The 23,864-nt window shown below is 39.2% G+C and overlaps 1 protein-coding gene across 1 annotated transcript; it reads right to left on the reverse strand.

Moving 5' to 3' along the window:
* Positions 1 to 5,203: 5,203 nt before the first annotated feature.
* Positions 5,204 to 17,953, reverse strand: xkr5a (XK related 5a). The gene is made up of 7 exons (XM_006642934.3): positions 17,736 to 17,953; positions 16,422 to 16,602; positions 14,063 to 14,247; positions 12,992 to 13,204; positions 10,593 to 10,762; positions 9,588 to 9,699; positions 5,204 to 8,642 (listed from the first exon to the last, which is right to left on the reverse strand). The coding sequence occupies exons 1-7, from the start codon at positions 17,833 to 17,835 to the stop codon at positions 7,738 to 7,740; spliced, it is 1,866 nt and encodes a 621-aa protein (XP_006642997.2). The 5' UTR covers positions 17,836 to 17,953; the 3' UTR covers positions 5,204 to 7,737.
* Positions 17,954 to 23,864: the final 5,911 nt, after the last annotated feature.

Below are 23,864 nucleotides of genomic sequence, written 5' to 3' on the forward strand. Positions count from 1 at the left end.
ACAGCCTTTCTATTAAAGGCAGCCGTTTTAGTTTTGTATTATTTTTCATCTTCTTCGTATATTGTCATTTCTGACACATTAAGATCATTGTTGTACCCTTTAGTTAGTAATTTTAGTCATTTATTTTTTTCTTAATCACACATTTAATTGTCAGCACTTAACGATTCATTGTATTTTTATTCCACAACAGTCAAGGTTTCCCTTCCATTCTTATGTACAGTAATAAGTAACAAGTGGATTTCATAAGAAAAGGGAAACCTTTGTCAAAGCACTAAAAAGTATTAAAATAATTTTTACAAATCACCAGATTTGTAGTAAAAAAACATGTATTTTAACAGCTCAACAAGGTTTTCACAAAACTGTGAAACAGTGGTTCCCAAACCAAACCTGGACCTAGGGAATCCTCATGTCTCCTGGTTTATGTTTCAACCGATCCTTAAATCTTCGGTGCACATTGACACCTTCAATTAAATCTATTGCTCGCTGAAACATTTGTTGTATCCTTCTCTGCACTCCTTGGTTTAAAATTCTCTACTTCACAACACAGACCTATAACATGTAGATCATAAATGTATAACTCTTTCTTAGTTGTCTAAGCAGCTCCTAACAGGCTCCTAACAGTTTCTGATGATCAGACAGAGGTAGGAACGACCATGTACAGAATCAGGGAGTCCCATAGTGCTGCTCCCCTTCTTCAGTGGTCCAGGTGGTCATGTTTCATGAAGTGCTCCTGAATGAGGGCAGTTCTGAAACTCAGGAATTAGTACTGAGTTGATACCTATTGGAAATTGCACTTACTGTAACACTGTATGACCTAAAAGCAAACTTAAAAATATGTCTCAACCAGAAATATAAAATCAATTAGCCCGTGAACCTGCCTTGAATAAAATCCAAAAGAGAGAGGATAAGGACTGAGATTTGCAATCTGTGATCAAGATTTTATTTTTGTAATAAACACAAAATTAATTTTCACATACTGTATTCACACATCGTTCATGATACAAAATGATATACTGTACACCTGCCCATTTGAAGCTGCTGCAGCCATTTCCTCTTCTGGTGTGCAGGTAGGGTGACAAAGACAGACCAAGCAGGATCAGCAGCTCCAGGCTCACTCCGGTTTAGTGCCTTGCAGAAGCACAGTGGGGCGAACGGATCACAGAGAGAGGTGAGGTGTTTAGAGGGAAAGAGATAGAGGCACCGGCTGGAAACATGTGAGGACATGTGAGGAAGTTTCCCCTCCTTTAAATCAGGTGAGGAAGAAGATGAAGCAATCCCAACTGAGGACACAGGAGAAGGGTCCTGTATGGGAATTTTGGTATAAAACATGTTTTTTAATCCTTATTATACAGAACGAAAAACAATGTCAAAGCCAATATATTGTATTAAAATATGACATGTTGTTGTTATCAAACATATAAAACAAGTTGAAGGCGCTTTAGCTACGACTTTTCTAAACTGCAACAGCATGACATAATAAAAAAGGCATGCCCAAAGAGAAATAAAAAAAGAAAGGACAAAGTGAAAATGTCTAACTTCAGTGGCTTGTCACTCTTACTGTGCAAGTGCAAGTATTCTTTCACAGTTGGTCTAAAATGGCTTAGAGATGTGTATTTCCAAAAGAATGGTGCTTCTATGTGATTTAGTTTGGCCATGGTAAACCCTTCATAATCAGGAAACCGTCCACTGTGTATAGTTCCTTTGCCTTTTTGTAATTTGATGTTTCTGCCCTTCTTGTTATTTTAAAAAAAGAGTTTGATATTCACGGGAGAGATCAGACCGCAAAAGTACTTCAGTTGTTGTTTTACAATGTCTCTTTCAATTTAAATTGCATACCTGCGAAAGTGTAAATGGGTAAGTAATTAGGTCAACCAACATATTAAGCAGTACCCCACATTATTCAATTTAAATTATTGGCATTATTTCAACCTCTATATCAGTAGATATACAAATATTGTGTGACATTCTGTTCACATTTATTCACTTTTACATCAACACAGTGCCTAAGAAGAAAAGGCAGGCTGCACATAACCATTGATTTTAAAACATGTTGAAGAAAAGAACGAAAAGTTTCTTTCCGGCAGTTAATTCTAGAAAAAACAGGACCAGTTTAATTTCAAAGGAGATTTGTTCAAGTGCATATGTATTGATGAAGGAGAGAGTGTTACAGGGATGACTATCGCAGAGATAATTTTTTAAAAGAAAGAACATTGTTTTCTTTAACAATTCCTCCTTACCTAATGCTTTTTACTACCGCATTTTTGCATACCGGATCCTCTTACTGACAACCTAAGACGTTAACAAATTCTTGATTGACCAGTCTTATTCCTGAAAGATCACAGCTCTATTTTTAGGAATTCAACTCCACTTCCTGTAAACCTGCATCTTCCTACAATGAATATGCATTTCACTTCACATAAATAGCTTCAGGGGAAGTACAGACATAGATTCAGTTCAGAGGAAACAATGACATTTATCCATTTAAAGGTACAACATTCATAAAATGGTAGGTATGGGGAGGGGAATTAAATCTGCAATGAAAAAGAAACATAAGGAATGCGTCAGGGATATCACTCAAGGTGAAAGACCAATTCATGAACATCTGCATTTACAGCACTTTACACATTTTTTCCACAATAGCAATTAAGCATTTGTTGCACTCTGAAAATATCAATTAAATAATGTGGTATCGTAAGAACATACTGCAAGACAGGTTACAGACAAGAGGCCATTCAGAACATCTGGCCCATCTGGTAGTAAGTAGTTAATTGAGCCAAGGATCTCATCCAGCTGTTTCAACATGGATCTCGGTACACGGCAGGTAGCATTTACCCCCCTACCCCCTCCCTCCCCCTCAGAGCAACAGCCTCTCACTTTCACTGTGGACTTTTGCAAGATTGTGCAAGACTTTTCAGATTTTAACTGTGAAATTATTTAACACAATAAAGCAACCAAATCACACAGGATACTAATAAAAAGGAAATGGAGTGGCATGTTTTCACTTTCAAAGTTTTAGAATACAGCACCCAGTAACCCTTTAAGCAGGCGATATTAAAAACCATGAAACAGTATATCAGAATATTTATCAGAAGATATTTATCAGTATATTTATCAGAAGAACAATTTGCGTGCTCCCGAGTGGCCCACTTTTGAGTGCGCTTGCAGCTCTGTGATCCAAATGGAGCAAGTCTGGACATGGGTCATGTCATTGGCCGGCTGTCACTGGGATTCCCACAGTGGCCCGAGTGTGGCTGGGGGTTACTGCTCGGTTCCCGAAGAAACAGATGCTGAGCTCGTAGTGTGTGAAATCACATACAGGTCTGTAGGGGGGGACAGGGGGAAGCCTGTCTGCACTCACTCGTTCTCCATGCATTGGCACAGGATCGTCGCACTGGGCTGGTACAAGGTAAAAGAAATAGTAGAATTTCCATTTATTACACAGGCAATTTAGAAAACTTTATCAGAATATCAACAGCCTGTGAATATATATTTGGAAGAAAAAAAAGCCAATGTCTTTTGTGCAAATGCTAGGTGAAATGACTCTGGTGTTGGGTTCAGCTTTTCTTCACAGAGCTACAGTACACATTGGTTTTTTATTTGTCTATTCATGTTACACAGGAGAGTAAACTGCTCCTAAAGCTCAGTATTAAGTTCTAGGAGCTCCACAGGCAAATGTTCTCACATGAGATCCCTCCAGAATTAAAATATCAAGACTGACTGTCTTTTAGGCTTAGACTGTTTACTGGACTCAATACACATCTAAATCTAAAAGCTGATGATGTTTTTATAACATTTATTTTGAACAATGCCTCTCTGGTAAGGGTTCCCCTTTTCAAAAACACCACTCTCTAAGTTAACATCAAAGCTGACCTGAAATTGACTCATTACAAATTATGCTACTAACTACACTTGATGAAAAATGGAAGAGAAAATCCAACATTTATTACATATGATTTTATTTTAAATCTTTTTATTTTTTTAATTATGGAAAACTACCAATGGCATTGAAGGTTTATCTCTCTGTAAAGAGCATCTAAAAATCTAAAATACATAAATGAAGCAGCTGAATGATTGGCTCATATACAGTATGAAACAAACTGTAATTAAATTAGTCTTATTATACAATGCATTATATAAGTTCATAGGAAAAACCTTTAGAAAGCATTGTAATAAACTCTGAGGTAAACAACATTTAATAAGGTCATAAGTTATTTGCCACATTTCATACACAAAAAATAATCTGAAGATACAGAATAAAATATAACTATGGTACTTAATCAGAAAGGAACTCTCAATTCTGAAGAAAATGAAATAACATTGTATTTATAAGCTTTTACAAACATTTTTCAGACAGGAAGGACCAACTACAGTTAAAAGTACAGTAATATAGTATAAACCACAGAAAGCATTGTCTTTCTGTATACTGTTACATTAAACATCTCCACTCCTATTTCCCTAGCGCATTGTCCACTTACAAAATAATTTCTAAAACACTACAGGTATAGTATTACAGAAGTGTTACCCCTGTTTCAGTCTGATATTTCAGTGGCTTGGCAAACATAAGGTATTGAGTTGTCATTAAGTATGGAACTGGAACATCATAGTGTATAAAACAAGTTCACATGTGGCCTACCTTCGTCCTTTCAACACTTTAAATCCAATGTAAGGCCAAGAGTAAATGTCTTCATAATAAGAGTTGAAGATGATTGTAAAAAGTTTTGAACACTTTTCATCCAGTTTCCTTGGGAAACCATAAAACCAGCTATTGTAAAATATGTAATAATAAAATTGTTTGTTGAATTCCTTTACGGAACCAAAGTGTTGTGAAAGTGCACACAATATAGTAAACAACAGAAGCAAAATGAAAGTGAAATAAAAAGTGTAGAGCATTGAAGGTCTTCAAATTAATATTGAAAAACTGAATAACATGAACTGTTGCAGAGTTTCTAATGGATTTGGCAGCGAGTTCCACAGATGTGGTACTGCAAATGAGAAGGCCGTGTCACCCAGCCCCCGGCACAGAAAGACATGGACTGTAATCATGCAACACATCCTTGACATAATTGAGAGATAGACAATGTAGTGTCTTAAATGTGAACAGGGGTCTGAGGGGGCAGCTGCTTCTGCATGCGCAGGCTGCATAGGAACACGTAAACTCGTACTGTAAAGGTTTATTCCATGCTGAGAGCAAATGAAAAGAGAAAACGTTTCCATGTTTTTAATATGCAGGACATAGTATGCAAAGTACACTTTGAAACTGTATGGATAGCGTCCAAATTAAAAGTTGACAAGTTCAGAAAGACTTACCAAGAAGGAATGAGATGGAACTGAAAAGAAAATAAATGGGACAGGAGAAAATTGGAGCTGGTAGAAAATGAATGACAACAGCTTTATCCCATGAGTACTCAAATCAAAGTCGGGAAAGTAGTGGCCATGTAGTTAAATAAATGTAAGGAGGAAAAAAAGCACTTTACAAAGCAATAAAAAATAAGGACCCAGTTAAAGAACACAGAATATAGTGAACTGCAATAATGGGTTACAAAGAATTCTAGAAAGGTTCTAGAGAAAGAAATATTGAATTGGCCCCTAAAATACTTTTTCCAGTATTATAGCAGAAAAAAAAAATTACACAGGATGAAATGTCTCAGAAATAAAACATTTAAATGTAGAAAGGGAAATGATTGATTTAATTATTTCAGAGCTTTTTCTTAAAGGTAAAATCTCTTCAGGCCAACTCAATGTAAACATACACAAGCAAATCTCCAGGGCCAGATGGTATTCTGAAAACGTACATGTTTCAGGTACAGTACGCATAATGGACTTGTATAACAGTTAAGAGTACAGAAAATATAAAACTAAACCATGCTGCAAAATCAAACTATAAAACTTTAAATGGGAAAAAACAAACTTGAAGAGGCTACTTATGGAAATAACTTAGATTTATACACATCACAATAGGAAAATTCACTGGAACGGTGTGCTATATTTTTAAAAACATACAATTTAATGATGTTAAAATTGGACAATTCAGTATATTCAGTATATTCTGTACAGCTGGTTATCATGATACAAAAAAAGATACTGCTGCTCTGTTCTCAGTCCAGACAAAAGCAACATAATTGTTTAGGCTTAAAGGAATTTCTACACAGGCTTAAAAAACTGAACATTTTGAATCGTAAACAGATTAGACTGCGAGCAGTTGAGACTTATGTATTCAGAACCGTCAAAGGCACTGACAAAGAAAACCTAATGGACCCCTTCTGATTCAACACTTTTGTTGATTCACAGAGTGAGAACTACAGGGAAGATTTAGAACTTTTTCTAAAAACTAACAGTTTTTATTCACACTGGAAGTCAGTAACAACTTGTTAAAGCTGCCCAGCTGTTTTTGAAAGGGTAGGCTTATTAGATCAATTAGCTACTACAATATATGCAATATGGCTTGGATGGCCTCCTCTTTTTGTTACTATTCTAAAGTTGACAAGAAGGTAATTGAAACTGATCGTGCTTGATCAGAGATAAAACTGTGGTGCCAATTCGTACATCGTACATATCCCGGAAGGAGGTTTTAAGAAATCTGTACGTGCAGTATTGTTCCTGGAGCAATTATCAGGCCAAACCACGTGCCCACTAAATTGTCATTAAAATGTTAAAATACTAGGAAAATCACAGAGGCGTAATATGCACTTAGCAATATGTACAATCACTTGGTATAAAAAATTAGAGTAGCAAATTCATCAGATAAGTACCTAATGTCAGTGCAACATATTTTTTCCTCCCTGGAGTGTCAATGAAAGAGTAAGTAAAACCTATCAATCAACACTGCTGACTGTTAACTAACACAAACAAAATTGCCTGTTGCAGCTTTTTATACAACACAGAAAATTAATCACAAATACTAATTAATGGACACCAGTTACAGTACCTTATGTGATATCCTGGTAATGGGACATCTACCAGCAGACCGGTGAATAGGGTTAAAAGGGTCTAGGTACCAATTCATTTATCGAATAATGAGGTATTACTGTACCATAAAGATCCATCAATTTGAAACATTGGGAATTAACACATCTGCAGGGATCATCGCAGGAGTTTCAGAAAAATACATGCCCTCCCAACCTGTAGAGCATTAGCCACTCTTATATTATGTAAAGGAATTTCAATCACAGAATTGTCATCTCAGGTTTTTCACATGACTGCATGCATAGTTTTTTCTTCTTTTCAGGTCTCGCTATCAACGTAGGCATTACTATACATAATGATGACGATTTAAAAACATTTTAAAATCTTTTTTAAAAAAAAGGTTTGAAAAGCACACAAGAAAATTAAATTGCTTATAAATATTTTTTAAAAAGCACATTAGGCATTTTGGATAATATCTAGCAAGGCAGAATATTTTTATCATAATATTAGCACTCAGGTACTGTACCTTATGGATGTAAAGTCATAAATAAAACAACATTACTGTAGTTAGTACTAGCAGCCATAATATTTTTTACAGATATACGTACCTCCTGAAAGGCAGTCAAATAAAAATGAAACATGTAGAGAGTTTCTGCAAAAAGGGAGCTTCATCACTACCTTGTTAGTTTATACTTTATCAGCAGTGTTCAGTAAAATTCCATGTGCAACAGGAAAAAAAGATCTTTGTTCTCTTTCAACAGAGAAAACATTGTCTTCTCCTGGACTTTTGGGACTATTGGACAGCTGTGCTCATCAGGTTCCGAGCTCTGATCCTTATAAATGCCCAGCCTCGTCCTTTCTGGACGGTACCAGCTGCCTCCTGGCCACTCCAGCACGGGCACCCGTGAATTCCTGAGCTCCTGACTCCAGTTTTGGAGTTGAAGTGAACCGTGGCTCGACCCTGCCTAGCATTCCCTTCGGCTCCTGATGTGGCCCCGTGTCGCTGGATATGGGACTAAGTTCTCCCAGGTTGTCCACACCAAGTCCAGGAACCTCCTTCTCCAGGCCTGGGTTGCTCGCACTGCTTGGAGACTGGGGGTCTGCGCTGAAATACAGAGTTGAGCTGGACTCCGTGGGACAGACGTTTGGTTCTGGGCTATCATCCAGCACGGATTTCCCTTCTGGGGACCCCCTCCTGAATTCAGATTCCTGAGACCCCAGAGGAGTCCCCATCTCCATCTTACCACCTTCTTCATGGTCTTTAGGGAAGGCCGGATCAGCGGCACTCTGACTCTCTTCCCTTGGGAATTCCGAAAAGGGAATAACAGCATGCTCCCAGTCGGAAACAGGGGAAGAAGGCCCGTCCTTCGTCTCTGGAATGAACTCCTCCGCGTCCAGGATGGCTGCGGTTCCCCCAGCACCGTAGCTGTGGTTGATTTTAGCCAAGTCTCCCGTCTTCAGGGCCAGGCGCACAAGCAGCCAGTGGTGGTGTCTACACTGCCCGCCAGGCTCAGCCCCACACGTCCCGGCGTGTCCCACTAGTGATCCTGCTGCTCCTGTTCTGCAGCAGCTTCCAAGAGCATGGACAGAGGAGGCAGCCACGGTCTTGTCCCCTAACGAGAAGGAAGATTCGCCTTTCTCCCAGCATGCACTTCCCATCTGGCCATGGCGGAGGCTCTGGGAGATTTCCGTGGACTTAGGGTGCAGGAAGCGGTAATACAAGACCAACGAGGTGAGACCTGGAATATTCGGGCGAAACATGTCAGTCTCCAGAGCTTTTCTGCCGAAGGGTGGTATTAATAAATTGGACCAAAAGCAACAATGAACAATACATTATTTAAAAATAAACTTGCCTGAATATATACAAATGATATATTGATAAACTGTCCTTATTTTGTATTTAGAAAATACTGTTTTTTATAGTATCTGGACATAAAAACAATAAGTGCTCTGACAGTGTTTTTCCAAATGATGGCATAACTGCAGTATATACCATTGACATAAACAGCTTTGTTAATGTCTTACTATAATCAGAAGTACATGCTATAAATGTAACTCACTGTATATTCTATTCTCATACAGTATTTCACCTGGTCATTTTTTTCATCTCCATGTCCATTAAAACACTGACTAAAAACCAAGCATAATTTTTCTATCTTTACATTGTTATAGAAAGTGCTCAGAAACTGAAAAATGTAGTTATACAAAATAAAATAAAGTATTATAAATTGAGAGAAGTGGCACTGTTGTGTCGAAAAGTAACTTTAGCAACTATGAAGCAACTATGTAAAGTATTTTGAAGAAAAAGGTTGTTCAACATGGGAACACACAGATTACATTTACCTTGGAAACCTTCAAATCTCAACAAACAAAAATAAGTTATACATATATCTTAAATAGTTGAATAATTTAACAAATAAAATTAGTTAACGAATTGGCCGGTTGTAGCCAATTTTAAAAAATCCCACTCTTTGTGAGAGAATCTGCTGGTTCTCTGTTGTTGCATTTTCTGCTGACCACTTCAGTAACTTGCATGGCCTCAGGTCAGAAGCTCTGTACTCCTTTTAAAAGCCCACCTACATTAAGTAGTAAGTACTGTTATCCAAGGTACCCACGATGAGGTAGTGCTTAAAATACAGTCTGCACAGCTTAACTCGCCCATCACATACAGATCTGTTTCTCACCCATGAGAAAACTGCACAGCACTGCAGTGGAGACCCCTGTGTTATCCCAGGATGCAGCGCTGAGAAAGTCAGAGGCAGACAGCAGGAGTGTAGCGTTCTCCAGCAGCATGACCTGGAAGAGGAGGAGGTCCTTTCAGAAATAAGACACAGGATCCTCTGGGAATTGCTTTGATTTCTAACAGCAGATTAGACAGTCTTTTTCTGGACAGTCCATGTGACGTACTTTGGAAGACTGAATGAAGCATCTGCTGGTTATTACAGTACTAAGAATGAGTGGAATTTACCACTTCATGAGAGTACCTTCAGTTGCAGAAAGGTGTGGAACTACCAAGCTAAGGATAAAGATAATTTTTTTTCTTTCATTGAGCAAGTTCTTGAATTTTGTAGTTTATTTATTGCATATAGTTTAAATTTTGTTCAAGTGATGCAAAGTTTGGTCTAATGAAGAAGCTTTGAGAGCTGTCCATTAAACTGTTACAATATAATCGCGGTCACAATTCAACGACAATTGCTGTCTGCTGATTTTTCTAGACTTTTCTGTGATGGGTTTTAAAGTCTGAGCAAGCAAAGTTGCCACACTTTTGCAATGATTTCATTATATTTTTATTTAGCAGTATTCAAGTGATTCAACGTGCTTTGAGTAATTTCTTCTGCAAACCCATTTCACAATATGTGAATTTAAGCCTAGTAAAAGGCATCAGAAATTGATCATTTCTGCAATAAGAAACAAGATTATTGCAAACGCTCTGGCACGTATTTGCAGGTTGCTGACATTTAACTTCTTTCAGCCGTAAAAGTGTTCAGTTTGTGTATTCAAGCCTGGATTTAAAACATTCACTTTAAAATAAAGTGTACAGCTTTGGTAATTCGATTCAAAATGGGATATCCCTGGAAGAGGGTGAATAGTTTTGTAAGGTACTGCATACAGAAACACGAAAGGAATGGTCTTTTCAGAGAATTGTGTTTTATAGTTTATGTTTCCCCAGTGCTGTCAAGTGGGCTTACCACATAGAATCCGGCCACTCGAAACCGGGAGGGACCGTCCTTCACGTTGAGAAAAAAGAAAACGTGTACAGCACCCAGAATGCAATTGAAGAGGCGCCAGTGCCACGTACTGCTGCAGATATCTGTCTGCTGAGAGACGAGCCAAAATGATGCAACCAGCCAGTGGAAACCTGCGGTCAGAGAACAAACAGCTGTCATCCACACCACTCTGAGCCTCCTGAAACCTGAGCTAAAAACAGACGTTCAGATGTCTGTAGTTGTCCTCCTGGGAGAGACACCTTGAACAGACATTCTCCTGGAGGCTTGGAGTGTGTATCTTTGGAACACAGCTTAAAGAAAACTACGTTCTACCACCACACTCCTTACACTCCCCTCCCAGTTTAGCTAAGCAGATGAGATCGCCTGCTGATTTGGACTTCATTGAAATCACAAGACTGCGAGCACCCGATAGGAAATCATTGATTATAAAATGTCTTCATCAACCTGAGCAGCAATCCTCCTGACATTAGCATTTCTGATCTAAAAGTGTTCGACCTTTTGTACATACTGTGATTCAAATGAGACTGACCGCACAACAAGCACTTTTTTAATCTAAAACTATTGAAGATTTATCAAATAAAATGCAAATAAGTATAATCACTTAAGTGTCACTTTCCTTATTTACATATCCTACAAGATTAATAGATTATTACATGAGGTAAAAATACAGAATTTTTCCCTTTGTTTCTGAGTAACATTTTGCCATGTTAGAACAATGTAATTTAGTACACTCAACCCCCCCACATTTCAACTGAGCATAAGTATTGGGACAAATGGCTGACATAAAAGAGCCATGAATGTATGGCCACGGTTCCAGCCTTTGGATACTTTTTGGGTCTGCCTCTTGAGTTACAAGGCATAGACCAAGATGAAACTAGATAATTGTCTATGGCGGAAAAGCAAGCAATTGTGAAGACAAGATCGCAGAAAATTACAACTAGAACTACAACTCTCTTACAACACCTCTAACAACTACAGGCATCTCAAAATCAACACTATGGAATGTCTTGAAAAAGAAAGAAGCTACTAGAGGAGTAAGATATTGGCAAAAAGCAGATCATCCAAGTAAGAAGACAGCCGTTTGTGACAGAAAAATCATCAGGGCTATGAAGAAAACCCCAAAATAACAGCCAAAGACATTCTAGACAGTTTAACTTCACTGCACACTGAAAACCTTAACAGGAGCATCACAATGGCTACTAGTGACCCGCGGGTCAGCTGTTTTTTTACCTGCATCTGCCCGTGGTTGTGAGAAACAAACCCGCACCCGCCCGACCCGATCTAAAATCTTTTTTTTTTAACCCGAACCCACCCACGGGTGTGAGTCAACCCACGCATCACTAATGGCTACACTGCAAGTTGCAAACCTCTCTTCAGCACAACAAGCAGGTTTGAATTTACAAAAACAGACAAAGATGAGTCTCAACTGTTTGGGAACAAAGTTTTATGGACATATAAGATGATGCTAAACCTTTCAAACTGACAGAAAGGCAAGTCTGAAAAAGAGCCGCAAGTGACTACAAGTGAAGCATCATATACAGTAGTTAGTGTCATGGCTTTGGGCTTCCTCTTGAACTCACTCACTGGTCCTTAACTGACGATGTAACTGACAATGGCAGCATCAAAGAATTCTGAGGTGTACAGAAACATCCTGTCTGCCCAGGTCCAAAAAAAAAATACCAGCAAACCCATTCAGAGGCACCTCACCCTGCAGAAAGTTAAGGACCCAAAACATACTGCACAACAGATACAGTAGGTGTAGTGGATATGTTTGAACTGGCCAAGCTGGCCTCGTGATTTGAATCGTGTTGAGCACGCATTTCACTTGCTGAAGAGGAAACTAAAGTCTGAAAACCCTTCAGCTAAAAGTAGCTGCAGCTAAGGCTTGGCAAAGCATCTCAAAGGAACATATCAAGAGTCTGTTGATGTCAATGAGTCACAGACATTAAGCAATTAATGCATGTAAGGGGTATGCTAACAAATACTAACCTTACAGAAGTTAAAGTTCATTTGTTCCAAAATGTATGTGGACCTGGGGAAATGAACACTAAAATACTTTTGTTTTAACATGGCTTAGCAAGTATTCACATAAATATCCAAAAACAAAAAGGTGACATTCTCTACTTTTCCCTTTTTATCTTTTCATGACATAAATCTCACTTCACTCTCCCTGAGCCTCTATAAGTGTTTATGTAAGGTGAAAAACATAAGAAATACAGGACAGAGAAGTATTTGCAAAACAAGATTCAATTTCTAATATGGTCTTTAAATCATCCATTTCGTAATATACAACATGAGTAAGGCACACCATGCTGTGCTTATGAGGTGCTAAACGTGTTGCAGCCCCATCCGTTACTTACCTGCAACTCCATAGACCCACCAGTGGAAGACCCTTGCAAAGAACATGAGACTGGAGATCCTGGCACCCAGCATGCCCACCCTCCAGAGAAGCTGGCATAGCAGAGCAGCTGGTGGCATGGTCAGGTGCCCAGGTCGAATAAGGCAGCATGCCCTGCTGTACAGGACCAGCGCCCAGGACAAGGACAGCAGGCAGAGAGCACAACACAGAGCCACTATAGGAAAACAGAGGAGAGATCCTATAAAGCAACCGATCACTCAGTGATCTTTGTGTCTAACAAGCTGTATTCGTCCACAGGTTTCCCCCAGGGATGAGTTTTGTCTCCCTTACTCAAGACACATAATTAAATATACAGACGACTCTGTTATTGTTGATGAACCGAGTTGTAGATGTGCCCGTTGTAGATGCCTTGGCGTGAACAGAACTATTTGAAGTTAAATGTTTCTAAGACCAAAGACATGGCAATCGATTTGAGGAATAATCCTCAGTTCCCCACTCAAACCCGCATCAGGGGCATATCAGTGGAAGTGGTAGATGAATATAAGTAGTTACAGATGGCTCTAGACTGCAAGTTCATTTTGAGGAAAACGTCTATTCAAAAAAGGGCAATAGCATCTATTTTTCTTGAGGAAACTCAAATATTTTAAGGCTGATAATTCTTGTTGATAATTTTTTATCAGTCTTTTACTGCACCTGCTTTACCTTTTGCCCTGATCTACTGGTCTGGGAATCTGAATCTGAGAGGTAAGAACAAATTGGGGAGTACTGTCAAACTACAGTTTGTAAGACAGTCTTTGGTGCTGATCTTTCATTCCTACCCCATGTCTAATTGTTACGAGTCTTGTGTAAAAATTATTCCACATATTCTGGAGAACGCTTCATACCCTTTGTGTAATGCATAATAATGCTTATAAATCTAACACTTTTAACACAAATACTACTGCTGCTACCACTCATAATACTGCAATGCGAAAGTCTAATTTGCCTTTGCAGCTGCAGAATATACCCAACATACCAACAGAAATGTGTTCTTCAACTGCAGTACAGAAAAAACCCTCTCCAGAATACTTGCCTGGGGACAACAAGCCCACATCGGTGGTCATCAGCAGGTAGGTCTGCAGCAGAGCTTGTGGAAGAGAGAGCAACAGCGCCTCCAGCAGGCGCAATGCAGAAACATCAGCTTGTTGCATCACCACAGCCCCAAGCTCGCCTACTGTGCCTTGTGCCCGGCAGAGACACAAAATACAGTCCCAGTACCTGTCGACAGAAAGCAGTTATGAAAAAAACCTTGAGGTTCAGGGGCACAGAAGCAAATCATTCTCTAATCCACATGGTTCTCATCCCTGGTACTAAAGGACTTCTACATCTGCTGGTTTAGACACACAAAGCAAGTGCTTTTCCTGCTAAACTCCTGGTCACACTTCAATTGGCGCACCCACATAAAGGCAACCATGAAACTCAATAATTAGTACAGGCCTGATATCAATGGGGAATTCCATTTAACTTTTTAAAAGCTGAAAGGAAATTTAACGATAAACCTCAAACAGAAATTGGAAAACAACCTGTGATTCCGCCATAGCTGGAAATAAGAACCAGAGAGACAAAGGAGACTGAGAACCACAGTTCCAATATAGAACCATTTTTTAATATCTTATTTTTCCTATAGTTATTCTTCTCCTGCGTTTTGACAGTATAATTTGTTCTTTGCCATACTACTGAAAATAGAGGGGGGGACAAACTGCCTTTACATAGTGGTTTGACCTGTTTCGGGTTTAAGGTGACATAAGCTGTGTAAGTTAAACCAAGACAAGGTATTATACACATCCTTCATACTACTTTATCTTCATTCAATCTGTACAGGCAGAAGCGTTATTAACACATTGAAAGTATCTATCTAGTAAGTATCTATCTGCAGCTTGTAAAAATGAGTCTCATTCTTGTCTCTGGTAAGATATTGCCAGTCTGGAGAAAAGAGTGGGGAAAAATCAAGGATGTCTGTGGAGATCTTGTGGTCTGCCCACACCTTCCTGTGCAGGCAGAGCTGAGGGCTCTGGCTGAAAGTCAATCTATCATACCTGGACCTTATGGGAGATCTGGACTGCATGGCATAGCTCCCTGGACAAGCCTTCTCCTCATCCTTCTGTTTTCTAACAGCTTTATCCTATTTGGAGTCGCAGGGGAGCCAGAGCCTATCCTGGCAAGCAACGGACACAAAGCAGGATCCACCCTGGATGAGACACCAGTCCGCTACAGGGCCCAACACAAACACTCACACACACACTTGCACCAGGTCCAATCCTCCCAGAAGCCAATTAACCCACCCGTATGTCTTTGGACTGTGGGAGGAAACCTAAGCACCTGCAGGAAAGCATCACAAACACAAGGAGAACATACAAACCACACAGACAGCACCCCAGGAATTGAAATCAGGGCCCCAGTGGTGTTCAATGCACCTCACAGCACTGCGCCACCATGCCACCCCCATTTCTCTTCATTGCTAACCAATAAAACTGCCCTCACCTACTCATTCCCAAACAAAAGGTGCTTCCCTAGAAGGAAAGAACATCAGAAGGCAACAACCAGGTCCTATAGTGCAGGTGGCAAAACCCCACAATGATTCTACTCTCCAGCTTCTGGCAGATAAAATAATCATACAACCCTGCAGCGAATTCTGCACAATTATTAAACCAACAATACTATTTACTTTCACTTAAATATACCACCATTGATAACCTCACAATATTAGCAATAGGGTAATTAAGAGAAAATGCTTATTTTTCTGTCCATTTGATCATTAAGCCAGCAGCAATATCACTTTGCAACTCACAACTGGCTACCCACTGAAGCTCAGCAGGTGTGAGCCTGGTCAGTACCTGGATGGGAGACCTCCTGGGGAAAAACTAAGGTTGCTGCTGGAAGAGGTGTTAGTGGAGCCAGCAGGGGGTGCACACCCTGCGGTCGATTTGGGTCCTATGACGGGGACACTATACTGTAAAAAGGCGCTGTCCTTCGGATGAGATGTAAAACTGAAATCTTGACTCTCTGTGGTCATTAAAAATCCCAGGGTGTTTCTCGAAAAGAGTAAGGGTGTAACCCCGGCATCCTGGCCAAATTTCCCATTGGTCCTTACCAATCACGGCCTCCTAATAATCCCCCTCTATGAATTGGCCTCATTACACTGTTCTTGTCCCCACTGATAGCTGATGTGTGGTGAGCGTTCTGGCGCACTATGGCTGCCGTCACATCATCCAGGTGGTGCTGCACATTGGTGGTGGGGGAGGGGAGTCCCCATTACCTGTAAAGTGCTTTGAGTGGAGTGTCCAGAAAGGCGCAATGTAAGGTAAGCTATTATTATTATTATCCCATGTTGCCCAGCTGCTTGGCAAAGGACAAGATGCGTTCCCACACACAAGTATGGAGGGTCTGCTCACCTTCTGTAGAGCCCCAGCTGCAGAAAGTGCACCAAGAGGAGAGGCCAGCCCCTGGCCCCATCAGCCCGGTACCACAGGAAGCTCAGCACCTGAACACCAGCACCCGGCAAGGTGAGGCCCAGGGTCAGCCCCGCCCACCACATCTGGCCCATCAGGAGGTAGTGCACGAGGCTGAAGATCACTGTTCAAACAAGCACAACAAAGCATGATACAGCGGGGCTGGGGCATAAGACTATCAGATGTTATTTTTACTGCACGTCTTAAGGCAGTGAAAGCTGTTAACATTAGACCTCCTCTGTCATTGTTGTTTTATAATTAAATATGTCAAATACATAGTTTTTTTTCATACCTTATACATTTTGGAAAGTAAGCCCAGCTAAAGATTACCAAAACCAAACAACTGACTAGCTTGGATCAACAGCTGCTGAAAATATGACTTTCCCCTAAAATACATTATTTCACAGCTCTGCTTCCCTTCAAAAGCACACCCACATAGCACTCTTAAAAATAGAACTGTTGTTCTTTTTGACCAATTCAAACAAATTGTATCTAATGTGTTATTGTATACTGTATATTTTTGTTATAACTTGGCTGTTCTGACTGTAGATACCATCTCACAGTCAATAAGACATTTTTACACGCGATCCATAACTTGTCATCGTTCAAGCTTCAAAAGACAGTCTTTCAATTCTTTACAAGTTCCCGTACTGTTGTTTTATTATAACTGATGCCACATTAATGTAATGCAGTGTTGCACTGTCACAAGCGTGTACACATATTAGAAACTATCTGACATAAAATGACAGAAACAATAAGGCGAGCATTGCTGTACATTAAGCACGTTATGTTTACGACGGTCAGAACAGCCTAATGAAGCTCGTCTCATAACAGAGAAGGGTAACTGTTCAACCGTCAGTTCTCCGGAAAGCCCCGTTTGCAAGGAGGAACTTGGCAATCCTTCATTCATTCCTGAATATTATTTTGAAAAGGCGCGCAATCTAAGCACTAATTATAGAGAAGGAAATTAAACGGATCAGAATAGTTCTGGCTTTTGCTCTATTTCTGGGGGGGTGCACAAACACACTACACGCCCCTTCCCCCTCTTCCTCTCCTCTCCCTCCCCCGGAAAAAAATAAAAATAAAGGGGCTACTTTTTATTCTATTAGAAGAATGGCCGCTAATTTCATTGCATCGATCCCGGAAAGTCTGCAGTTCTCTCACTGCGTGTCCCCGGAAAGCTCTACCGCAAGTCACACCGAAGTCAGCGAGTTATTTCTCTGCATTCATTTTTACTGCAAGGAGAATGAGACTTACGCGCGGTTCGCTCCGCAAGGATAACGACTGCCGACACGCTGAAAAGGATCACCTGGGACCATGCGGCTACACAACCTGTCCGCTCTGTCGGCGCCATCATTCGAACTAAAGTCTCGTCTTTGATTTACTGCACTACAAACGCAAAGCTTTTACAATAATTGTTTGGGGGGGATGCCCATTCTCGGCAGTACAGTGCCTCCGCGGTCTTCTCCCTCCAAGTCAACCGGGAATGTGACGTCACATATCTGGACTTAAAGCGATAGATTACCTTTTCCTTTATTTGCCTATAAACAAAGATTTGCTTTCTTTTATCCGATGTCTGGTTTAGATGTATTCATTCTGCAATGATTTGTTTGATTGATTGTTTGTTTGTTTGTTTTTGTTTTATCGTCCCACGTAATATCCACGGAAAGCAGAATCGTTTTTAATGCAAATAGCAGTGAGCTCCATTAACCAAGCTATAGCTCCTTATAAAAGTCGCACATTTATGCGGTTGGTACTTCTGAAAACAGGGGCATCTGTCTTGGGAGTTTTTCCTCATTTATTTAGGAAAACTAGGTTTTCCACAACCCTTCGACACTGGACAGCTGTGCGTAAGTGCGTTTCATGTAGTCAAAAGCTAAATGTTTAGCATGTGGAATTTCTTTCACTTCAAGGTAAACTGCAAGAGCATGCCCTCAAAGTATTGTGCCATTAATAATAGGTCTTGAGTCCTGGGTTGTGCAGTAGACTGCTGCACCTTCCTTGTGCCATTCATACAGTAGGTTGTGTCCTGCCCATGTTCAGGTTGACGGGAGTCCTAGTCCTGGAGGATTATAGTCTCCTTTTTTTCCCCACGGTTAAATTGTTGCAAGTCTCTAGAAACGAATGATGAAATGGTTGCTAAGAAAACCTGCTGGGCCAAGGCTCTCGGGAACCAGGCATGGAGACCCCAGTGCATTCAGATCTGGTGAAGGATTCTTTTGGAAAGAAAGGGGCACTTTCAGAATATTTCGGAAGGGGGCAAACTCGCATTAAAAAAGATAGGACCATTTCGTTTAACCCCTTTAACCACAGATGGCGCTAATGTTCCCTGTGGAAAACTGGCGCTTCCAAATTCCAGGATTTGACCAAAAGCCCGATGTACTGTACGCGTGGAGGCTCAAGGGGTCCAAAAGGCATTTTTTTCTTATCTGTACCCTTCTCTTCAAAACAAAGGAAAACTGTTTATGTTTCAAAGCATTAATTACTAACTTGAGTCAATGCTGTTAAACTTTAATGCAGTTTTTCCTAGCTTACAAAAGAGTATAAAATACAGATGGACGAATAAAAATGTTAGTTATATTCGAAATACTAATATTAATTAATACAAAGGCACCGTTCATACTGCCAATACGCTTTTCCTTTCCATTTAACAAATTTGTTAAAAAGGTGAAAGAGTTCAGAATTGGATATGGCTTAGTGACAGCTGACTGATTTATATGTCGCAACAATCTCCTTTTCAGAAACAATAATTCCCTTCCATCATATTCAGAAGTTACTTATCGCTTTAAAAACAAATTTTAAAAACAGAACTATAAAATCATTATGAGTCTTCTAACAATAAAGGTTTGTGTTATATGCCTTCCACGGTCTGTTTTATTGGGGGTTATTAAAATATTTTCTGATAAAATTGGAAGGAAACATGAAAGGAGGAATTACAGAAGCAGACAACCCCTGATTGATTTCTCTGAAAACTGTGGTAAAGTATCAGAAAATTAAATTTCAATGCTATGAGTATCATGTAATCATGTGATGAGGATCATACATTGTAACTATAAACATTACAACAATGAATAGAAATTAATAATAATAATAATAATAAATCAAAATAAGAAAATAATCAACTATTCTGAGTTCACATCATATACATAATATTTACCCTTATATACAGTCTAATATAATTCTCACTTATGGCTATGTACATACATGTGGCAATTTTCCTCACGGGATCAATAAAGTATCTATCTAAAACATGAAGTTAGCCAATTTAGCTACAGGATTTAACAAGAAATCTGACAAGTAGAATACAGTATGTCAGTTTTAGTGCCAAGTCATTGATAATTAAATAAGAGAGACAGCAGGACCCCCCTTCTGTGACTTAATCATTACCCTTTTAAACTGCAGGTAGTTTCAAGCTTGTTTTCAGGGTGGAAACTTTCCCACATACAGTATCTGTGTGCTTCTGTGTTGCTATATACGGTTTTAAAAATATGGTAAATTTGTTTGATCTCTAAGTTGAAGCGATCTTCTTTGTGTAATTAGTTAATACTAACAATACTAACCTAGGAAGTGATGTTATGCCATGAAATGACAAAAAGAAAATGAAACAAGCACCAGAGATCATTTGTTTTTTTTTTTTCTTGTACAATGGTTGGTTCCTACTGTAGAAGATGATCAAAAATACAAGACCGGTAGATGTATAAGGAAAGGAAGGTTCGCTCTGGGGGAATAATAGAGAAGCAGGTCAAGGTAGATGCAGGATCCTTTAGTTCAACCCCTGGAGCTTTTGTGAATTGTTTTGTGACAAAAGCACTCTGTTCCCTTTGCAACAGAAACGTTCATGTAAACCTGTCATGAATGTTTTGTGAATATAAGCCTATGAGTCTTTGAAAGTACAGATTGGGATGACAGGAGTTTTAACCAATTCCCTTCCACTATGTATCTTGGCAGTTATTTTGACAGCATTATCACTCTGAGATAAGCAGTCTTAGAAATCACCATGGCGCCAGTGTGTCCCCCTTTCTGGCAGACAAGCATCCCAGATTTGAGAAGGGTTTGTGGGGAGCAAGGTTTGTCTTGGCAAGACCCCAGGGCTCTGGCAATCATCGCAGTTTCTCTTCTAAAGCCCTGTGCTTGTATACACCCTTCTGTTCTCCCATCCTCTCTTATCTTCTTTCATTCTCTGTCTTCTCTGTGGTTTTGTGTTGTTTTCCAGGGAAGCAGTGCCACCTTCACTGATACATCAGGGTTCATGAACAATTCTAAGGAAATATCTGGTGTGAATGCTGTTTACCGTAGAACAGACAACATATTTTCTGTTATTACATCTTGGTAAAATATTTTAAGAAAGTACTCACCCTGAAAAGACAGTAAAGTGTGGTACCTGAAATTGAGGAACAGCTCTACTGCTCAGAAAGAAGACTTCTGAGGGTTCTTTTTTCTGCTCTGTTTTAAGATTGCCTTCACACAAATCATGGCAATGGTCAGTTATAATCACAGGCACACTTCTCAACATGTATTTACCTCTGCAAAATAGTCATTGTTTTTAAAAACATTCACACCATTCATTTAAAAAAAAACATCACAGTAGATGTGTTCCCCCTTCACAAACCTTTCCTGGTGGAGCATAGGGAGACCAATTTAACTATAAAAACACGAGAAAGAACGGCGAATGAAATGTACGGTAAAACAAATGCATGATAAAAAAGTGAAATCATCTTTACTGTGGTGGACTTTTGTAAGGGTCAGCACAAAAATAAAATGTTTGCTGGCTTTGTGTCAAGAGCTGAATCATGATGCTGCATTAGGAAGAAAGCCCTCCTAAATGCAGAACAAATTAAACATTTTGAAAATGTGGTCTTGCAATTATTCCCCAACAGTCAAAAAAACAAATAATCATGATGACAAAACAGGTCAGAATGCAGTGAGCACTGGAAAGGCTGGATAATAGAATGCAATTTAGCGGAGAAGTTGAGTATGAAGTGTCTTGTATTAATTTTACTGATGTTTTTGTAGCCTCTCTTTAACTGAGATGATCACTAGAGAGAATCGAGGGCTTGTTGAAGCTCTGGTGTATTTGTGCGTTTAACATTTCCAAGAACAAATTAATGTATATGGAGCCCTGAAACTGTAATGTCAATATTTGCTTCTAGAAAGCGAATACAATTAAAAAAAATGCAGTATTTTTAATTAATTTCATTTTCATATAATTTTTATTTTAATTTTGTATTTATTTTTTGGTAAATTTAAAATTAAATTTAAAAAAATTAAATTAAATGAAGTAAGTGCAGATACATTCCATGTGCATTAGACCCACTATTGTTTGGGTAGTTCTAAAATTCTTTCAGATTTCTCCTTTTTTATACTAATTTTATTTTCAGGTTTAAAACCCACCATTTCATAAGAATTTAACACAGATCATGTGACAATTTCAGTTCTCAAAAGTTCCATAGAGATAGAACAATAGTTTATTCAGTTTTTGTAATCATCTAATAAAATATTTAAGCTCATAAAACTAATGACTCTGCAAAAACAAGAATGCATTTATGTTTGAAACAATGAAAATAATGATTGCCTCTTTTACCTCAAGTACAGTATATAAAATACTTAAAGATTAAGACCTGGAAATCAATCTGATTAACAGTTTGCAATTGCTACATTTCTCTCTAAATGTCTTGCTGTTTAAATGAGTGTCCCCTAGAGAACACAGTACTGTATTTCAAGCTGTGCATCAGTGCAAAACAAAACAATCACCATTTGCTCAAATATGGATTGTTGTAAGATCTCAAACACATTTATGCAAAAATAAACCTTGAAAAAGCATTAAGGTCTTTTCTGTAGAGGGCTATGCCACAAGGTTAGGCTACAGTAATAGATAACTGCAGGAACACGGTGGTAACGTGAAGATCATCTATCCATCCATTTTCTAACCACTTCATCTAATTCAGGGTCACAGGAGAGCTAGAGCCTGTCCCAGCAAGCAAAGGGCACTAGGCAGGATACATACTGGATGAGATACCACTCCTTTGCAGGGTCCCCACAGTGACATAGACATGCACACAGTCACACCAGGGCTAATTATTCCATAAGCCAACTAACTTACCTCCAGAGTACACGGAAGAAAGCCACGAGAACATGGAGAGAATGTACAGTACAAACCCCAGACAGCAGTTACTGTAGCACCTCAGGTCTGGAATTGAACCCAGGGCCAGCACTACACTATTGTGTCACCCTAATGCAAAGTCAATGAATCTAATAATACATTTTAAAACTAATATATATTTATCAGTAACGACTTAATGAAAACAGTAACATGTTAAACTAAACTAACTAAATATTAAACAAAACAAAAAATATTCATAGAAATAACATGCAGAAATCTACATAAATCAAGTTCATTGCTTCATCAATAAATATTGTATGTACAGAAGCACCTAAAACTTAAACATTTTTTTCAAATGCATACAAGTCATCATATTTAGTGCACAACCAAGCATATGTATTTGTAATGACCTTCCAGGAGGTAAACAATAATAATAATATTTTGTCATTCATTCTAACAGTTCCTTAGCCATGCATGTGTTTTGCTTTTCTGCTTCTTTCACTGTTTGTGATTCGCAAGTTGGTGGAGCCATGAATTGAGAGCCTTGTAATGTCATCTTTTTCATGGTGGAATAAAGCTTTTTTGCTTATACAGTGTTTTAAAAAACACAGTTGATTCGTATTCTTCAAAGCCAAAATCCAAAGCAGGAATAGGCAGGCTCTGTACAAATGAGTCCTGGCAGAGATGGCACTCAGGCCATGGTGAGTGCTTATCTCCGTTGGTGGTCTGAAACCACCCTCACTGATCTTTTTTCTAAGCGATAACCAGCAGGGTCACCGGGTCAGACAAAGGTCTTTGGCCTCTGTCTTCATTGCCAAGGATGCTGAGCTCTTAGACCACTCTTACTATCTGAAAAGGCAGCAAGTGACTCAACCTTCTGGAGGTACCAGTTTTAGGTTTTTTGAAATTCCTTTAAAAGGAAACCACATGTGGCTACAAAGTGTCAGTAAAATGATTTGTTCCAACAGCATTTTAATTCAAGTAACTTTTGGAGCTCTACTAGTAAATCTGGTAATTGAGGAATGCCCAGAACATTCAAAGACGTACTGTGCCCACTCTAAGCTCATAACAAATCCCAGGGTATTTCTCAAAAAGAGTAAAAGTGTTACCCCAGGGTACTGGCCAAATTTCCCCCTAATAATGAATTGGCTTCATCACCCTGCTATCCTCCTCACTGATAGCTGGTGTGTGGTGAGAGTACTGGTGCACTTTGGCTGCTGTCGCATCATCCAGGAGGGTGCTGCACATTGGTGGTGATGGAGGGGAATCCCCATTATTTATAAATA

The sequence above is a fragment of the Lepisosteus oculatus genome, chromosome 2, assembly GCF_040954835.1.
Source record: "Lepisosteus oculatus isolate fLepOcu1 chromosome 2, fLepOcu1.hap2, whole genome shotgun sequence".
NCBI lineage: Eukaryota > Metazoa > Chordata > Actinopteri > Semionotiformes > Lepisosteidae > Lepisosteus > Lepisosteus oculatus.